Source organism: Lepidochelys olivacea (genome assembly GCF_965140295.1).
Source record: "Lepidochelys olivacea isolate rLepOli2 genome assembly, chromosome: 2".
In the NCBI taxonomy this organism is placed as follows: Eukaryota; Metazoa; Chordata; order Testudines; family Cheloniidae; genus Lepidochelys; species Lepidochelys olivacea.
In genome coordinates, this window is record NC_140412.1 from 206,034,870 (window position 1) to 206,055,708 (window position 20,839).

Genomic DNA, 20,839 nt, shown 5'->3' on the forward strand with positions numbered 1-20,839 from the left:
GAGGGATAAATACCAGGGAGGGTGAGGAGTTATTTAAGTTAAGCCCCAATGCTGACACAAGAAAAAATGGATATAATCTGGTCATCAACAAGTTTAGGCCTGACATTAGAGGAGGGTTCTACCTATCAGAGGGGTGAAGTTCTGGAACAGCCTTCCAAAGGGAGCAGTGGGGGCAAAAAGCCTAACTGGCTTAAAGACTGAGCTTGATGAGTTTATGATGACTGCCTACAATGGCACGTAGCCGATCTGCAACTGCCAGCATCAAATATCTCCAACAGCTGGTGATGGGACACTAGACGGGGAGGGCTCTGAGTGACCACACAGAATTTTTTCCTAGGTGTCTGGCTAGTGGGTCCTGCCCATGTGCTCAGGGTCTAACTGATCGCCATGTCTGGGGTCAGGAAGGAATTTTCCCCTGGGTCAGATGGGGGAAAAAAAAAAAAAAAATCAAGTCTCTGCCATTCTCTCAAGGGGTTGACGTCAACTGGAACGGCGCATGCTCAGCACTCTGAAAACTCAGGCACCAGGTGTCTTAAGTTCAGCACCCAAATTTAGGAGACACTTTTGAAAATGTTAGCCTATGTATTTAGAATCTGCCTCTATCAGTTAGTGTTCTTTGAAGTTTTAATTAAAAAAATGAATTTATTAAGATGCAAGTTTCAACGTAATATGATGGCATTAAAAAAAAAAAAAAAAAGGTGATTTAGAACTTTATATTCAGCCTGAAATTTGCTGTTCAGTTTTAGGTCTTGGCATATTAAAATCAGACAAACGGAAAGGTATTCAGGCAACAGCCGTAACGCTTATTGGAGGGAATGACTCAAAGAAAGATTCAAAGAGATAACTATATTTAGTACAGTGTAGCATGATTAACCATGGCAAGTATCTGAAGGGTGTATCATTTCAAGGAAGAGGAATAATTTAGGGGTGGTACAACAAGGTATAATTAAGAGTTATAAAATTAAATTACGGGAACATTTACATACCAGGAAAAGGTCTGAGAGCAAGCATTAGACTGCAGCATAGCTTTCCTAAGGGAAATGGTGGAAGTTACTTCACATGTAACTTGTTAAGAGACTAGGTAAAGTGCGAGAAAAGGTACTGCAGAGAATAATTCTGTGCTTGCATACGCATGGGCCAGTCGACGTAATCAGTACTTGCCATCTCTGATTTAGAAGACTTTTTAATCTACAAGTTAAGACACGAAGACTCTGGCAAGCTGATCTCAAGTAAAATACTTCTCATGTTCAAAGTGTGAAGTTAATTGAATTTGAGTAGAAAGAACATTTGGAAGTACCAAGCTATTACCAACATAATTAAAGGAAGATGCTTCCCATCTTCAGCATATACTTCGTTATGGGCTGTTTATACTCCATAATAAATGGTAATTTACTCACCCTATAAAAGTCTTGTCTGAAATCAGGCTATTTTTTTTTTTTACAAGTCAGTCTCCTAAGACTCAGCAAAAGTAACTTCTAAGATGTAAACTAGGTCTAAGACAAACATTGGGCTATGGCTCTATTTCAGACATATATGTAAATCAGCTTCCAAAGCACTCAGGCTCAAATCTTCAAAGGATTTAGGCACCTAACTCCCATTGCTGTCAACAGGAATTAGTTGCCTAAATACCTTTGAGGATCTGAGCCTCAGTGCACCACCACTGTGTACTTCATCTAACCTACTCAAACCAACTAATACAAAAAGAAAATGTCTTGATTGTTGTCAGTCAAGAATCAAACTGGTGCTGTGTATGTCACCACGGTGTTTCAGAATCTATGTCAGCTCACATTTAGTAGGTCTGATTCACATTAGATAGAAAGACCTGGTCTAATTTAATGGACTCAGTTCCTGGATCACATCCTGTTCTATCAAGAGATAATCGCACACATTCTTTGTGTCCTCAGACAAGTTCCTTCTCTATGCCTCCAATATTTAATACCTCCCTCTGTAGGTGTTTAGAGAGGACTAGTTAGAGTTTCTAAAAACCCTGTGAAGGTATAACCACCTAGTATTAGGTTTAATAATTCAGTGGAAATTGTGCAGGGCTTCCCACTCTCTCAAATTGGCAGGGTGAGGGAAGACAGGAATGGTCTCATTGTTCACACAAGTAGTGTGACCACATGATCCTGCCTCTGTGTTCAAACCTAGTAAATGAGAGTCTATATATCCTTTTATAAGGTGTATATACTTTGCTTGCATGGTTTTTGCAGGTGTATCCATTACATCAGCAGTTGAGAACTGGGCCCAAACATTTGTATGATCTTTGATAAACTGGATATATGGGAGAAGGAAGTTTTCAGGGGAAAAAAAAACGTACAACGTTGAAAATTAAAATACAGTGGAGGAACCACTCGTTAGGACATTGGAAAAACTTCAAGGCAAATTTCATCTTCTCTCATGAGTGTCAGTGATAGAAACATTACCACTGGAGATGATGACCACCAGCAGACTCCATCCTCTGCTATCTTTAGGAGAGAAAAGGAAGGCACACTTTTTCAAATATTTTAAATAAGCTTGCTGTTTCCATGAATGTCTCATATGATCTTGGACCATATGAAACAAAGCATTACAGATTCGTGGTATAGAAAGATAGAAAAAGATTTGAACAGTTATGCACTTTTATATCTTTGTTGTACTCAGGGTCCCATCATATTTTGCACACATTTTATATATAATAATATTTACACTATGCAACACATCTAGTTTGGATAAAGCAGTGGAACATGTACTGGAGGGCAAATTCCTGTATTAGCAGAGGTAACTCTTTTCTCCATCTCTGATGTCTGATTTTCTATGAAAGGATAGTTTGCTGGCTCTCATGTCACAGTTCTACTTCTCCTCTTCTTGGAAGCAATCAATCTGTAAATGCCACACCCCACTCCATGTTTGTTCAGCGTTGTATTATACAGTTATGCACTTTACAACGTAACAGGAACTTGTACTGTTTGGTACATTATACCCATTATATATTGCCTCTGTAGCACTACATTGTTTATTACAGAAACACTATTCACAACTGAAAATTTACTCAGCATTTTACAAATACAGAACAAAAATACTTCATAGTCCTAACGAAAACTTGTCTTATGAAAGGAGACTCAGGGAGCTTGGCTTTTTAGCCTAATTAAAAGAAGGTTGAGGGGAGATATGATTGCTCTCTATAAATATATCAGAGGGATAAATACCGGAGAGGGAGAGGAATTATTTAAACTCAATACCAATGTGGACACAAGAGCAAATGGATATAAACTGGCCACTAGGAAATTTAGACTAGAAATTAGACGAAGGTTTTTAACCATCAGAGGAGTGAAGTTTTCGAATAGCCTTCCGAAGGAAGCAGTTGGGGCAAAAGATCTATCTGGCTTTACGATTAAACTCGGTAAGTTTATGGAGGAGATGGTATGATGGGATAACATGGTTTTGGCAATTAAATATTCATGGTAAATAGGCCCAATGGCCTGTGATGGGCTATTAGATGGGGTGAGAGCCGAGTTACCCAGGAAAGAATTTTCTGTAGTATCTGGCTGATGAATCTTGCCCATATGCTCAGGGTTTAGCTGACTACCATATTTGGGATCGGGAAGGAATTTTCCTCCAGGGCAGATTGGAAGAGGCCCTGGAGGTTTTTCGCCTTCCTCTGTAGCATGGGGCACGGGTCACTTGCTGGAGGATTCTCTGCTCCTTGAAGTCTTTAAACTACGATTTGAGGACTTCAATAGCACAGATATAGGTGTGAGGTTTTTTTTTGGTAGGAGTGGTGGGTGAAATTCTGTGGCCTGCGTTGTGCAGGTGGTCAGACTAGATGATCATAATGGTCCCTTCTGACCTAAATATCTATGAATTTATAATTTAAGTAATAACAAAAGAAGAGGCACTGATGAGACTGACCTGTGAAATTCAGTAGCAGGGCCAGGGTTTGGCATAGCCACTAAAGAGAAAATTACATCACCATCTATCACAGTCTCCCTCTCTGTGTGGGCCCACTGGGTACTCAGACTTGCTAAGTCTTACACGCCTAGAGAAGGGAGACGCCCTCATTCTGCATTAGTTTTATTGAGATTTTCAAAGCATCTCCCTTCTTTATGAAAATGGATTTTGATTCAGGTGTGTTTCAATTAGTTTGTTTCATTTTGTGTTTTAAAGTAAGTCTGGATCTAGCTGAATCCTGATAGATCCTGCAGATTTTTGGCCACAAGTCCCATCAAACTAGAGAACAAGTCTGGCTGTTCCTACTGTACCAAGAAACTCAAATCCTGACACATCCCAGAGTATGAGCACTGTAAAAACCTGGATTGGCCTCAGTTTCCTAAACAGACAACAAGTCTAGCTGCTCTGAGTGCACTAAAATATTCTGTCTTTGGCATATCACAGTACATGAAAACCCAGATCTATCACCTACTGGAGCCCTGCAAGTTTTGGCCCTCATTCCCCAAATTCCATGGAATGAACAGAAAAAAAGTGTAGCAGCTCCTACAGCACCAAAAAAAAATCATAGACTCTAATGTGTCCCAAGCAATGCAAAAACCTGGATCCAGCAGGATCATAGCAATTTTTTTGCTGTTTCCACATGGCAATTTTGAGTCTCAGATTGTAAAATCCAAATAGAAAACAAATGTAGCTGCTCCTATTTCAATGGAAAAATCTGGACCCTAATGTATCCCAACTCCAAACCTCTCTCTTATATGAGAGATGCCACAGCAATTCAGTCTTTTTAATATATGTATCCTTTGAACAACCTCGTGAGGTAGACAAGTACTACTGTCCCCATTTTACTGAGGGGGAATTGAGGCACAGAGGGACAATAGCACTGGAGAAACATCTCTCAGCTGGATCCTGCCAATTTTCAACCCAACCTCCAAATATCTGTCTAAAGAGAGGAACAAGTGTAGCATCTCCTAGTGCACCAATAAACCTAAATCAAGTTGCTATCTAGTGCAGTAGCACAAGAACACGAATCCAACATCTGGATCCCAGAGGATCCAGTTTGGGATTAAACAGACAAACAAAAAACACAGACAACCAACTAATCCTAAAACTCTACTGGCTACATAGAGAAGAAATGCAGTTGGTCAAATTTAACTGAAAAATTCAAACTGCAAGGCATCACAGCTCAGTACATTTTTTTGGCTTCAAATTCCCAAACTCTACCATCAAAGTAGACAACAGCTGCTTCTACCAGAAAACAGCTACTTAACCAGAAAAATTCAGGCCCCATCACAATCCAGTGCAAGAACACCACAAAAACAAAACAAAACACAAAAAATCCACATACCTGGCACTTGGGTTTTATCAGTTCCAGCTATGTTTTAGCCACAGATCTCTAGATTTTATTGCATAAATGGAGACAAAGCGTTTCTACTTCACCATAAAAATCTGCACCTGGTACATCCTGGCACCAGGGAAAAATCCAAGTAGACCAGGATCCTGCAGGTATTGCCTATTTTTTTCCACTTAGATCCTCAAAATTTAACTTTGTAGATAGACCTCATGTTGTGAACTCTCAAAATTCTATTGTGAATCTCACATTATTTGGAGTTTTTCTTAAAGCCACAGTTTCTGGACCACCATAAATACAACAGATTCAGCTTTTTTTTTTTTTTAAATGTATAAAAAGCGTTTGGCCCTAATGGTTGCTGAAAAACACTGGAAAATGTGACCCTAACAGCTCAAAACTCAAGAGGGAAAATAAAAAGAATTCAAAACTAAATTAAAAAAAAAAAAACCTCCTGATTTTTCAAGCCAAAATTATTATTTTTAAGGGGCCTGAGTCAGAATTTTTGAATGTTTGGGGTTAACAATTCTGTAGACAGCATGTGTCCCTTCATATCAGAAAAATCCGATGAAGTGAGCTGTAGCTCACGAAAGCTTATGCTCAAATAAATGACAGGTTTCAGAGTAACAGCCGTGTTAGTCTGTATTCGCAAAAAGAAAAGGAGTACTTGTGGCACCTTAGAGACTAACCAATTTATTTGAGCAGGAGCTTTCGTGAGCTACAGCTCACTTCATCGGATGCATACCGTGGAAGCTGCAGAAGACATTATATACACACAGAGACCATGAAACAATACCTCCTCCCACCCCACTGTCCTGCACAAGTACTCCTTTTCTTTTTGCTCAAATAAATGTTAGTCTCTAAGGTGCCACAAGTACTCCTTTTATTTTTGCGAATACAGACTAACACGGCTGCTACTCTGAAACCAGATAAATCTACGTACATTGTATTTTAATGAAGCTCCAATAAACAAAACTTAACCTCTTGACTTTTCTAGATACAGCCTAATTTTATACCAGAACACAGAAATGGGACCCATCTCATCTAGCAAAAGTAGATGATCGCATTATGTGTAGTTTTAGTCAATCAGCTCTTGACTGAGATTTCCAAAACAGTCTAGAGGATTTAGCTCGTCCATTAATTTTAAGCATATTTCAATGGAAGATGTGTATTTAAATCCTTGAGACTGTTATGTAAATCTCAGGGCACCAGCTTTAGACTGGGGCTGGGCTGCATCCAGATGCAGATTTTGCCAATAAAGTTGAGGCTGCTACAATGGCTTTCTATTTAGATTGTACATTTTGGAGTTTGTGGCTAAAGACAGCCAAGATCCACGTGGACTCCAGTGCCACACCTGGATTTTTACAGCACTTATGGTCTGGGTTATAGGTAAGGCTGGCAAGTCCCTTATTACTAGGGATGTTCCTTATTTTTTCCCCATCTCTGTACAACAAATTCAGGAGTTAATGAGTACTGCAAAAATCAGCAAGAAATACCTCTGGTGAGTGTAGGTGAGTATTACTGCTTATTATTATGATTAATGAGGATAATAATAATAGCAGGAGGATGGGAGAAGCAGGGGTGCTAAGAAAACAGTCTCTTATTTTTAAGATGCAATGCTGGCAGCCCTAGGTATCCGGGTCTATTGGTTTTGGGTGCCATAAAATAGCAACATTTGTTTTTGCGGGGTTTTTTTTGCATTAGAAATACAAGGCTGTACAACCGCCAGGATCAAGGCTGTACCAGTTCCTGGATCTTTATGGTGAAGTTGGTACCCTTGGTCTCCATATATGCAATAAAATCTAGATGTCTACGGCTAAAATACTGCTGGACCCGACAAGACCCGGGCGCCAGGTATGTGTTTTTATGGAATTCTTGCACTAGCTGGGAGACAAACGATGTCTGGGTCCACGTGCCAGACTCAGGGTTTGACAACACCCGTGCTCGCTGGGAGGTGCCAGGGTTCGGTTTTCCCGATTCAGCGGGAGCGGCTAGCCTGGCTCTCCCGAGGGAGAGGGAACGATTGGGACCCCTACGGCTAGAAGTCAGCAGGATCCAACACGCTCCTTTGTCCCCCAAAGCCACTCCCGCACCTACAGAATCGCGTCCCGGGTGAACACCACCCCCGCCCCGGCGCGCCCAGGCTGCCCCGGGCAGGCACGGCTCGCGGGGCTGGAGGAAGGGGGGAAGGCACTCACCGCTCAGATAGTTGGTCCACTTGTATAGCACCCCCTCCATGGTGGCAAGGGCCGCCCCATCCAGCTCTGCTCGGGACAGGGGAACACCCCCCCCTCTCCCGCCCCCGCGACCTTTTAAGCCGTCAACCACCCCCTGCGCCCCACCGCCGAGCCACCGACACCCAGGGCCATCCTGGGGCTTGTTTCAGGCAGACCCGCACTACGCTTCTAGCGCACAACCAAAGCCTTCCGCATGCCCCAGCCACCACCCCCCCCCCCCAAGAGCCACCACGTGAGCAGCGTGCGCGGACTCGGGAAGGGAGCAGATAGAACACCCAAAGGCAGCGGCTTCCGGGAACCAATAAGAATGCGGCTCCGGCAACAGCGCCACCCAATCGCAGGCGCACGGGAGCCGATTCAATTGTGTGAGGATTCCAACAAGGCCGGATTGTCCACGAACGTTCTCTTCCGGGAGCACCAATCGTTTTCTCCGAGCGCTGATCGGCGCTGGCTGTCGGTTGGGCGCGGGGGGGGGAGACAGACAGGTCTGCCTCCCAATAGATAGCGCCACTTTATGGCTCGCCCCCTCGGAGAGAACCAATCGGAGAGAGAGGAGCCCGGCTCCTGTGGGCTGGGGCCGCCGGCTGAAGTTGTGAGCCCGCTTTGGGGTGAGTTTTGCCACGTCTGCGGGCTGCTGCCGGGGAGCGATGAGCCGAGGGTGGAGGCGGCGGCTCCTTCCTCTCCCCCCGGCACCACCCACCTCGGCAGGGGGCTGGAGCCCCTGGGGAGCCCGAAGCCCGAGTCCGTTCCAGCGAAACCTGCCGTAAGTGCCCCGCGAAACTCCGCGCCTGGCCGCGTCGCTGGGCAAGGAACGACCGAATCCCCCCGTGCTGGCGGCTGCGAAAAGCGCCGAATGGAGCCGCCCCAGGAGAAGGCGCGGTGAGGGCCCTTGCTCCCTGCTGTATGAAACCCCTTTACGCATCCCTCATCCAGGTGGTTGTTTGTTTTTTTCTTTTTCTTTTGGAGGCAAATAGCCTTTGCTGTGACTCGAGGATGAGGGTGGCCTGTGGGGCTCCCCTTTTCTGTGTGGTTGTTACCTGTGTGACTGGGGCTCTTATCCCAGAAGCAGAAGTGAAGATTGAGGTGCTCCATAAGCCATTCATTTGTCAGAGGAAAACCAAGTGGGGGGATATGCTGTTGGTGCATTATGAAGGCTACTTGGAAAAAGACGGTTCAATGTTTCACTCCACGTAAGTAACTCTTTCAAGCAGGTAAGATAAATACATGTAGCTAAGAGATTAGGTGCTGGCTTAAAGCTATTTTGGTGATCTTTAAAAAAAGATTAGGTCTGGATAGTGATTGCCTAAGCTCCATGGCACTAGGATATATGTATAAAACAGCTAAACCCCATCAATATATCCGTACCCCAATATACTCATTTTAACAATAAAGTGTCCCTCATTAATTCCTTCTCTTGCAATATAACTGATGGAATATACTTGTTTTTAAGGATGTGATCTGTGTTTCCGCGCTTCTTTCCCCCTCACCCTCACTTCCAATGAAGACCCAAAAATAAAACTAAACATCCAAATTGCTCCACACAGACAGACCCTCATGGAACCCCTTGAAGGATGGTGGCCTTAAGCAACTGGGTTTTTTTTTGTTTTTGTTTTTTTACAGGGAGTGGGGGCGGCTGATTCAGGTATTGGCCTCAATCTTGCAAATATAGGTATGAGTAACTTTATGCTCATAAATAGTCTTGAGTAACTCAGTGGGGCTTCTCATGTGCAGAAAAGGACATCTGATTATAGAACAAGTTTCCAAAGGAGATTGGGCCAATCCAGAATCTATCTCTAGGAAACTCTGCAGAGCCTTTCACTTTAAAAAGTAATTTCCATTACAGGAAAAGTGATAATTGCGACATTGACATCTTCTATCTAAACATCACTCTTCCCCTCTCCTCCCTCCCCCCATCCCTGAAACTAATCAACCAAAAAAAAAAAAAATCTGTTTCTAAACAGACATTTTATCCCCAAAAGGGAGAAGAGCCAGAAATTCCATGAAATCAGCTTCACTACTGATACTGAGTTTACATGAAAGTCAGATGCTATGGCGATGAGGAGCAATGAACATGCTTAAATGTTTGCAGGCTAGGTCCAAAATATGTTTTCTACAAGAGGTCCAGCTAGTACAGACTGCTTGTTCTTTCTTTACAGATCAGTCTAAACTAACGTCTCTCACCAAATAGTAAATTTTGACCAATTATCTCTTACAGATAAAGGAATTTTATTAATGTTTGTCATTCCCTCTAACAAATTGTTCGCTGATGACTAATTTCTGTATTTTTTGAAGTGTCTTCTTTCAGTATCTGGTAAATACAGCTGGTCAGAAAAATCAGCTAAAAACAATATATCTATGAAAATGGTGACAAATTTTCACAATGTTTTCAACCAGCTGTACTGGTTAAGAAAGATTCTAACTGCACAGGTCTGAAGTGCTTAGATGTTTAAACTAAACAAGATTGGGCCTGGTCACTATTTGGATGGGAGACCTTGTAGAAAACCTATATGCTATATAAAGTGGTTTTTGAGGCACTTTTTTATACTGTAGTACTACAACTCATATTCCATCATCGTACTCAACAGCACTGAGCTGCTAGCAGTGACTTCTGAATAATACCTAAAGTAGAGGTCCTGAGTCTTGTAGTTGCTAAGGCACCATTTCAGCGAAGTACTTAAGCATGTTCTTTATTTGAAATGTGCAAGTGTCCCATTCAGATCTAAGTATTTGAACATGCACTTAAAGTTAAGCACATGTTAAGTCCCATGGAAGTCAGTGGGATTGAATTCAGTCCAATTTTATTGACTTTAATTTTTTCTAAACATTTTGTTAAATATGACTGTGATTAGTCACGTGCTTAAGAGCATTGGATTGGTGTCTAGGAATCCTATGGCATGCTGTACAGTGGTTATCGCCCTGGTGTACTAGCCACATTTCAGTTTGGAAGGGAGGGGTTACATTCTACCTATCTAAACTTAAAGTTCTCCCTGAATCCATTTACTTCCTCTGTGCTAAACTTACACATCTATTGTGTAGTGTTGTTGGCTCATATTGGCTTCTGTGAGTTTCTACCTGACATGGTTATTTCAAAAGACAAACACAGTTAACACTTTTAAACATACTACGTATTTTACAATCTACTATCAAGGTTCAGAAACAAATCTCAGCCTTTATTGTCTACCAACTAATCAATACATCAAATCAGACTGTGTGTTCTTAACCGTATGATTCCATTTCTACAATGATCAGTAACTAAACGGAAACCAGTGATCAGAGATACAAATTATTAGATTTGCTGCTTCCAGCATAAAAAGAAAATGTGCTGGCTCTAGCCACCGACATTTTCATGTGTAGGGTGAGGTTTTGTTTTTATTTTTAATTTCACTGCTTTTTTCTATGCTTTAGAAGTGCAAGGTCTAGGTCTGTTGTCACTAAAGAGGTGCCAAGTTATTATTGAGGGGTTTAATTCTGTAACTCTGCAGTATGAGCCTGTTCAGCTTAGGATATGGTTAATCTTGGACATACTAAACAGTTTAGGGACTAAAATATTTTGTTCCATTTTTTTCAGCCACAAGCATAACAATGGTCAACCTATGTGGTTTACACTTGGCATAAAGGAAGCCATTAAAGGCTGGGACAAAGGTTTGAAGGATATGTGTGTAGGAGAAAAGCGACAACTAACTGTTCCTCCATCCCTTGCTTACGGAAAAGAAGGGAAAGGTAATACTTTAAAATCCTCCTCAAGCTCAATGCATTCCTAAACCTGTATTGTTACCTCTTTTGTCCTAAGTAGTTAACAGATTTTTGAGGTCTTGTAGGTTGTTTCCCTTAGGAAGAGAAATTGATAGGAGTTAGACATTTCTTTGATGCAATCCTCCTTCTTTAGAAAGAATGTACATAAAGTCCTGTTTTCCTGAACACAACAGCAATCAAGCAGCAGGAGATCTAAGCCTCTTTCCAGCCAGCATTCAACCCAAAAACTCTCTCCCTTAGCTCTTTCTCAATGTCAAGTTCTTCTCCGTCTAGCTGTTGGCCTTCCTTGCTGCCTTCTCAGTATGCTTCTATGGCAAGTGTGCTGATACACACCTCCAATCACATCAGTCGTCTGCCTCTCTGTTTGTTAGGCCACTGGGAAATCCCAGCCATTGCCCAGGCTTGTATATGGTCTTGTATTTGAGAAGGGGGTTTCCATTGTTTCAGCTATTGCTAAACAAAGAGGCATTTAATTGTTCCACCATTTAGCCTGCCCTGAATGGAAGTCAGCTATTGCACTTCTTCAACAAGGTGTGGTGTGACTGACCAGACCCTAGCACAGCTGTATGTATATCCACTGTAAAGACTTGTCTCTGTGCTGTAGGATTGATTTATCAGAATTGGTGGTGGTAATGTGGCTCTGCCTCACTTTATCAAGCTTTAGCAGTGATTTTTCACTTTCCAAGATGGTAAATACTTCCATATGTCTTGTTGGGACAAGAGAGTGCAAACTGGAGATAGCTAGCTGTTAGGCTACAACATTGTGATTTTTTTTTTTTTTTTAAAAAATCCTTATTTGAACAGTTAATAGGGCTAAGTACTTGCATCACTGTGGATTGTCTGTCATGTGGATCTAAGGCAATGTGTGACCTTTAATACAGATGGAGTAAGTATTCTCTGAGGAAACTTAACTCTCCTACTATGCCTTCTCATAATACAAAACTAGTTTAGGAATTGGGAATACTTGACTCCATATACTGTGTGTGTGTATTCTGGCAAAACTGGAGGAGCAAGAGGTGGAGGGCAACTAAACACATTTTCCCTTAAAATAAAACTTTCAATTATAGCTTTCTAAAAGCACTGTGTTTTGTCTTCCAGAAATGATGCAAGAAGCAAAGCAAGCTTTTAGCATGTAATTTAAATTAATGCATCTTGGCTAGTCTTTTGCCAGCAGGACAACCATGGTACCTAATTCTCTACTACCGTGCCCAGATGTAAATAACTACACAAAAAGGATGTCAAATGCTACCATTTTCACTTGGTGCCACTTTATGCACACTTATTTAGCACAAGTGTAAATAATTAAGAAACAAGGCAGTGGTGAGCTAGCCCCCAGACTTCTAAGGAAGAATTGTCAATCCATACAGTGCGACTTTATTTTGTATATTTAAAGGCCTGTTGTAGAATTAAACAAACCTGCCAGTTGCCATAAGAAATGGTTTGCTCCAGAAAACTTTTGTAAAGTGTGTGCCTGCCTACGGCTCTTTCAAATAATACACTCAGCAGGTATGTGGAATAACCGGTCCATTTTCTTTCTTCATGCTGCCTTCCCCAATGCACACATGCTGTCCCCAGGCCCTCCATCCTTGGTGCTACCCTTGTACTCTTTCCTGTAACCCTAAGAAGAATCACTGCCCACTCACTGTCCCCTTTCAGTTGTATTCCCAAGACTCACTACTCACTTGCACATGCTAAAAGGCTGTTAGCATCTCTCTTACTGAGCTTTCTGGAGATCATTAGCACCCTATCAGGCAAGTAGTAGAAGAGATGACCTGGAGGAAACTGTTTCAGAGCTGTGAGGATAGTGTTGGGGGCAGGGGGCTGTAGTCTGGGGAACAAAAGCGAGGATGTGTATTCTGCTTCTGTAGGCTTTGCACAGCAGTCACAAAATAAAGTGGTGTGCCGAAGATGAAAATGTGCTTTTGATAGCTGTGTGCCTCAAATGTTAATCATGTTAAAATGTTAATCATTTAAATTATCTTACTGACTTACTAACCTAAATGCTAAAAGATAAAATGGTGATAAAGCCAGTGTGTGATAAATTTAAAAATTCCAACCATTTTGAGCCAAAAGTGGACTGCTTTCTGTGTCTCCATCAGAAAACGAGCAGCCTATTCAAGCATCTAAAATGAAGTAATTCACTTAGTGCATGTACACTGAGCACATAGGTCCAATCAGATTAACCAGCAACATATTTAAAAGGTTGGGATTCTGCGCTGCAGCCCTAGAGCCAGCAATGAGAGGATCACCCCAGCATAGAGCAGTCCTGTGATACCTTTCCTCTGCTGATGATATAGGGAACATGGCCAGGGCTTTCTTAGGCTCTGGCTATCCTCAGCTGCCCTATCTGCGACCCTTTGGTGCTGTCCACAGTCAGCCTAATTTAAATCCCCATTCAAGATAGGTTTCAGAGTAGTAGCCATGTTAGTCTGTATTCGCAAAAAGAAAAGGAGTACTTGTGGCACCTTAGAGACTAACCAATTTATTTGAGCATAAGCTTTCGTGAGCTAGAGCTCACTTCATCGGATGTACAGAGGTGATCTACGCTCTGCTGCCTGAGGCTGACCGATCCAAGGACCTTGTCTTCCCAAAACACTTGATGTTTGTGGATTGACTTAAATGCATACCTGTCTCCAATGGTAAAGTTACACATATGTTTCACTCTCCGCAGGATCAGAGGCCACCTACAGTTTGAATGGGTCAAATCCATACCTTCGCTCTACTACACATACAGTAATCCTTATTAATTCAGTCACCAGCAATCCTAAACAACTTTAATGAAACTGGATTAATAGAAGACTTTGCCCAAATATTGATGGATTTTCTAAGGTACTGAATGTAACGCTTAATTTGTCTCAATGTTTAACATCTTTGGTAGGAAAAATTCCACCTGAGAGCACGCTGATATTCAACATTGACCTTCTAGAAATTAGAAGTGGACCAAGGTCTCATGAGTCATTCCAACAGATGGATCTTAATGATGACTGGAAGCTATCCAAGGATGAGGTGAGTGTGCTAACTAGCTACACTCTTCCCTTTCATAAAAGGTTGAAGTAAAATCTGATATTTGTCAAGAAAGGGTCTAGTGCACTATGGCTTGATCTAGCTAGTGCTAGGAAAGGGCCTTGAGTCTATAGATACTGCTCACGTGCATAGGTGCAGGATGGAGGCCTAGGTTAACATAACATGAGAACAGCCATACTGGGTCAGACCAAAGATCCATCTAGTCCAGTATTCTGTCTTCCAACAGTGTCCAATGCCAGGTGCTTCAGAGGGAATGAACAGAACAGGTAATCATCAAGTGATCCATCCTCCTGTCACCCATTTTAAGTGTGGTTTGCACCACTTAGAATGTTTATATTAATTTGTGTGACTTAGAACTTTTTAGAAGTTAAAAAATTACTTTAAACCTTTGTCAGAGGTTTTTTGTACCACAACTTGGATTTCAAATCTTACTGCTGTAACACCAATATCCGATGGCACTTCATCATGTGACCTTCCTGAAAGGACAAAGCATTCAACATTGTTCGTCCTCTGCTGGCCACTCTTCTAATTGGGACTCTGCTTTAATATAGAACTTAATGGTGGAAAGAACTGTAGGTTTCAACACTTAGTTTTATCATCTGTGTTTAAAGAATATTTAAGTGGTGGTATATTTTATTTTACACTGAAAATCAAAAACTCTAGCCAGGCAGGCTTCTGCATGTGCAACAATCCTGTCCTGGATCTCTCCTGCTATTTCAGACTTGTTCCCTTCCTATTGAATTATACCAGTGTGTACTAGCTATACGATGTATCTTTTGTGATGAGCCAAAATATCCATTAGGGCAGGGGTTCCCAAACTGTAGGCCGCAACACAGTCCCAGGTGGTTGACTATGGGTGGAGTGTGGGGGCATGAGGGTTGTTGCTGCCTTGCTCCCCCAACATTTTATATATTGGTGGAGTGGCAGCTGATGATGGCCCCCACCCAGGGCCAGAACAGCCCAGTGCCCTATTGGGTGGCAGAGGGCGAAGCGGAGCCACTGGGCAGAGGGCGAAGAGAAGGGGCCGCTCCGAAAAGTGGTGATTCCCCTGGTGGCTGGAGGAGGCCAGAGGGTTCGCGGCTGTTTCTGCTCTGAGCCGCTGCACCCTGCAATCTGTATCTGTTGGGAATCCTGGAGTATAAGCCCCATAGCCCCCCTAGGGCTGGGCTTGGCGCTGCTGCTGTTACCTTGATGGTCCTGATCACGACATTGTCCAGGTGGTAACAGATGGGCTTGGCCCGCGCACCTGCCTCCGCCTGATGCTGGTGGTTCCCAAGCCCTCCCTTGTTCCCGGGCAGTTGGAGCGTGTGAGGCAGGCCAGGGTGCTACGTGGGTGACTGGTGCAGGGCTGTCGGGTGATGAGCTCAAGGCACTCAGCATGTTGCTGAGGTGGAGGCTGGCTGTGGCACCTGCCTGGCCCATTCGCCCTCTCACTGGCCCTGGTCCCTGCAGTGCCCTCTCCCTGATGGTTGCATGTTAACAGTGGGCCACAATGCCTATTGCAGCTGCACAGCTGGGCCTCAGGGGGAAAAAAGTTTGGGAACATTAGGGAGCTAGGTGAGACCACTAAACTCCTTTTTTGTTTTCAGTCGAGGACAGGAATTAGAGCTGAAAGACTGATCCAGTTCACTAATGCACCGTGTTAGCCAGCCTTGCAAATTATCAATATATTAATGCCTATTGACTTACCATAACAAATGCCACAAAGCAGTGTATTGATGTGGATAAGAGATTTTAAAACCTGGAAGATATGACCCATTGGCTTGGTGTTAATTCAATCCTAAACAAATTTTGGGTATTGTAGGGTAAGTCATCTGTAATTACCTAATTTACAATATCTTTCTACCTCAGTAGAAGGTTATATGGTTTAGAACTCTCAGGATTTAAGATGGATAAACTTCAAACAACTGAATGAGGATTGAGTTGTCACTCAGAATAATTAAATGTACTAGTCTGCATAGGTATGTTCCAGCAGTGAGTTTAAGTAATTTTTAAATGCATGTCTCATACGTAAGATTTTTATTGTGGGGTTCTTCTGGTGTCAGAATAATTTTTTAATATAGTGATTTCTGTTCCTGCAATAAATGCTGGTAGTGGACAGTTTCCCAAATACATTTTGGTGTGGAAACTCAACCTAACAAGTTGATAAAGATCTGAGGTTGATTTCTTTTCTTTTTTCTTTTTGGTTAGGTGGATCTTATACTGTCGTCTGATATTTGTGAGCAAGAGAAATTATTTTGCTCTCTAAATAACTGGAAGCCAAAAATTTCCATTCTTTAGTTATATTCACTTTACAGTACAGACAGACAAACTTAAAGGACACACTTTCATAGCGCTTTTTCTGGCATATACCCTAAAGCTATGATGATTTGTGCCTACTATTTTTATTGTCTTTGATACCAAAGACCTTGCTATCTTCTCTGAGTTAGGCTGCAGAAATCTATCAGACAAGCTTATATCCTTAGTGACAATGGGAAGTAGTTATTTATTGTCTAGTACACCCATAACAAATATGATAGCTTTTCCTAGGCCTGTTTTCAGAGTAACAGCCGTGTTAGTCTGTATTCGCAAAAAGAAAAGGAGTACTTGTGGCACCTTAGAGACTAACCAATTTATAATAAATTGGTTAGTCTCTAAGGTGCCACAAGTACTCCTTTTCCTAGGCCTGTCTCTTCTCCATTAACTGAATTTTAATAAAGCCTTATGATTAAAACTATTATGGCTGTTGATTAATCGTAGTTAACTCACGCGATTAACTCAAAAATTAATCGTGATTAAAAAATGTAATCACGATTAATCAGTTTTAATCACACTGTTTAAAAAAATAGAATACCAGTTGAAATGTATTAAATATTTTGGATGTTTTTCTACATTTTCATGTATTATTGTATACTGTGTTGTATTTGAAATCAAAGTACATTATTTTTTATTACAAATATTTGCACTGTAAAATTGATAAACAAAAGAAATAGTATTTTTCAATTCACCTCACACAAATACTATAGTGCAATCTCTTTGTCATGAAAGTGCAATTTACAAATTGCTAGACAAACAAGTTTGTTTACATTTACAGGAGATAATGCTGCCCTCTTCTTATTTACAATGTCACCAGAAGTGAGAAGAGGCATTTGCATGGGACTTTTGTAGCCAGCATTGCAAGGTATTTACGTGGCAGATATGCTAAACATTCATATGCCCCTTCATGCTTCAGCCACCATTCCAGAGGACATGCTTCCATGCTGATGATGCTTGTTAAAAAAACAATGCATTAATTAAATTTGTGACTGAACTCCTTGGGGGAGAATTCTATGTCCCCTGCTCTGTTTTACCCACATTCTGTCATATATTTCACGTTGTAGCAGTCTCGGATGATGACCCAGCACATGTTCATTTTATGAACACTTTCACTGCAGATTTTACAGAACGCAAAGTTACCAATGTGAGATTTCCAAGGATAGCTACAGCACTCGACCCAAGGTTTAAGGATCTGAGGTGCCTTCCAAAATCTGAGAGGGACGAGGTGTGGAGCATGCTTTCAGAAGCCTTAAAAGAGAGCAACACTCTTATGCGGAAACTGAAGAACCTGAACCACCAAAAAAGAAAATCAACTTTCCGCTGTTGGCATCTGAGTCAGATGCCGAAAATGAACATGTCGGTCTGCACTGCTTTGGATTGTTATTGAGCAGAACCCGTCATCAGCATGGGCGCCTGTCCCCTGGAATGGTGGTTGAAGCATGAAGGGACATATGAATCTTTAGCACATCTGGCACATAAATATCTTATGATGCCGGCAACAACAATACCATGAGCACGCCTGTTCTAACTTTCAGGTGACATGGTAAACAAGAAGCAGGCAGCATTATCTCCTGCAAATGTAAACAAACTTGTGTGTCTGAGTGGTTGGCTGAACAAGAAGTAGGACTGAATGGATGTGCAGGCTCTAAAATGTTACATTGTTTTATTTTTGAATGCAGGTTTTTTGGGTACATAATTCTACATTTGTAAGTCAACTTCCATGATAAAGAGATTGCACTACAGTACTTGTATTAGGTAAATTGAAAAATACTATTTCTTTTGTTTTTTTACAGTGTAAATACTTGAAATAAAAATATAAAGTGATCACTGTACACTTTGTATTCTGTGTTGTAATTGAAATCAATATATTTGAAAATGTAGAAAACATCCAAAATATTAAAAAAATTAATCGCACTTAATCACACTGTTAATAATAGAATACCATTTATTTAATCACTTGACAGCCCTAAAAACTATTAATCTCTCTTGCCCAACAGGTGAAAGCATATTTGAAGAAGGAATTTGAAAATCATGGAGCACCAGTAAATGACAGCTATCATGATGTTTTGGCTGACGACATATTTGATAAAGAAGATGAAGACCGTGATGGATTTATATCTGCCAGGGAGTTCACATACAAGCATGACGAGCTGTAGAGAAGCCTGGCAGAATTTTCTGTGAAGCAACTTATAGTGTCAAGTTTTGTAACATTTTTGATTCAGTGTTTGGCGCTGACAGTTTCTAATGGAACAGAAGAAACACTTTGTTTTTCATATTCAAAAGATTGTCTGTTGATGATCCAAAATGTTTTAACTATTTTTAGGTATTTTTGTGCAGCAGTTGAAAAGGTTTATGCAGTAATAGTGGTTTTCGTTGTATGAACCCTTATTTTGTATTAACTTATTTTGCATTATGAAACAAAAACTTGCCATATAACAAACTTCCTAAAAGGAAAATCCAGTCCTTTATCGGCCTTGCATTTCCTTCTTCTGTGCTATATATATTTCAGGTGACACTCTCTCTCTTTAATAATACAAAGCTTGTTTAATTTTAAATCAGTGACTTCAGTTATATGGCATTATTTTCTTTTGCAAATCTGTGTTTGAAAAGCACAAAAAAAGAAGTGCCAACTAATTTTTCTGAAGCTGTCAAAAAGAGGTACACTACAAAGGTGTGACATGTTATGAGCCTTCTCAGCTGTAGCAATATAGTGTAATCTACATGGGACAGAATAAGAAAAATTACTGTCTTCCCCTGGTTTATTTTTATAAATATAGTAAGCTTCTTTAGTACCCCAACAAACCAATGATTCATTTTATATTTATTTCAGTGATATGCGCTAGAACCAGGGTAGGAGTTAGATGTTGCTAGTTATTTTTGCTATTTATTTGAACTGTCAGTTATTAACATTCCATTTGGGTTGAGGAAGGAAGGGATATGTGTACAAATATCTCAAAAATAGCAAGTTATAGCACAACACCTACCCTTCTAAATGGAAAACTTTCAATGCTAATAAGTATCTTATGCATTGGAATTAAGAAACTTGCATTGATGCAGAGAGACCATGTTTTCTTTGACCTACTAAATATGCCTTAGGCTGAATGCTCAAGTTTCAAGTTGCTTAGCTATAAGGGGAAAAGGTAGCCTGAGAGGAAGTGAAGTGGTCACAAGGACACCCGCATTGGTTCAATTCCTGTCACTACCTTAAATAGTTTTGAGGTTTTTGCTTTGTCTTTTTTACATTGCCCGTGGAGTGGGAAATCAGTATTTAGAGTTGCAGAGGTGTATACTCTACAGTGCAGTATGGTTCTTGCAGTATTTCATGAGCGGTACAAAAATAAATTGAAGATCAAGTGTGCTGAAATTTTAAACAATAAAGTGACTTAGAAAAATATGTTCAAGGCATGAACGTCTTATTGTGCTACATTGTCATGGAGCAAGTGGAAGATTTCTTTTTTTTTAACATTATATTTACTTGCTTGATATTGCTTAGTCTGTCTTGAGGAGTTAAACCAAAAGGAGCTCTTAGGAAGAGCAATCAGGAAACAAAACAATGGCCACTGACAAGAAAAGACTTCATGGGAGTTAAGGGAACTGGGCTATCAGTTGGGAAGATGCTGCTTCCAGGGGCCAGGCAAAATTGCACACCTGGTTCACCAAGGCTCAGGTCCTAAGATAAAAGGGGCACTAAACAATTACAATCTTTCTTTAGAGAAGGAGGGGGCTTCAGTGGTCAAGGGCTGTTCGTGAAGAGCAGTCAGACTGGGATGCAGGCCCAGTGGAATGTCAAAGGCAGCTAAGAGTTCCAAATAAGACCTAAGCATGCAGAGTTTCTGTAGCTTTAACCCTTTTCTCTGCTCTTGGGTGAACAGATAAATTGTCTGTTTGGAAGGAGCTGTTTAGAGTCTCACTTTAATCATTCAGCTGCTGGTTACAGGATCTGAGGAAAGCTGCTTGCAAGTACCAATTATGGTTGGGTATCTTGTGTTAATATGGCTGGAAACAGTGTCTAATTTCTACTGTACAGCTAATTGAAATCATACTTCTCAAATAAACATTGAGAGTCCACATTGAAACCAATACAGCTCATTGTCCAGTGGTGCAAAGAATCAGCAAAATCATTTTAGCTGCAGCTGGGCAGTTGAAAATTCCTCTGCTGTCAAGATATGTGGATTAGTAATATACTTCTGAGGATGTATCAGTGTGATAAAATGAATATGTTGCCCATTATTTTCTATTGGCACCAAGAAATAGTATT

At 41.1% G+C, this 20,839-nt stretch overlaps 2 protein-coding genes across 8 annotated transcripts in view; one reads left to right on the top strand and one right to left on the bottom strand.

Moving 5' to 3' along the window:
* PLEKHA8 (pleckstrin homology domain containing A8) overlaps positions 1 to 7,708 on the bottom strand; it is a 33,640-nt gene extending 25,932 nt beyond the window's left edge. The window contains exon 1 of one of the 2 annotated variants that reach the window (XM_084618415.1): positions 7,471 to 7,708. In XM_084618415.1, the coding sequence (XP_084474541.1) occupies positions 7,471 to 7,510 (40 nt within the window). In that variant the 5' untranslated portion in view covers positions 7,511 to 7,708. The remainder of the gene's footprint in view (positions 1 to 7,470) is intronic. The other variant, XM_084618416.1, reaches the window with a different exon arrangement.
* Positions 7,709 to 8,008: 300 nt separating this feature from the next.
* FKBP14 (FKBP prolyl isomerase 14) lies at positions 8,009 to 19,975 on the top strand. 6 transcript variants are annotated; one of them, XM_084621262.1, is made up of 5 exons: positions 8,009 to 8,117; positions 8,573 to 8,699; positions 11,078 to 11,229; positions 14,141 to 14,268; positions 18,579 to 19,975. In XM_084621262.1, exons 1-5 carry the CDS (start codon positions 8,024 to 8,026, stop codon positions 18,735 to 18,737), a joined length of 660 nt encoding a protein of 219 aa, XP_084477388.1. In that variant the 5' UTR covers positions 8,009 to 8,023; the 3' UTR covers positions 18,738 to 19,975. The 6 variants fall into 6 exon arrangements, with proteins under 6 accessions (XP_084477388.1, XP_084477391.1, XP_084477392.1 ...); XM_084621265.1 differs by lacking the exon at positions 8,009 to 8,117 and adding an exon at positions 8,124 to 8,442; XM_084621266.1 differs by lacking the exon at positions 8,009 to 8,117 and adding an exon at positions 8,124 to 8,272.
* Positions 19,976 to 20,839: the final 864 nt, after the last annotated feature.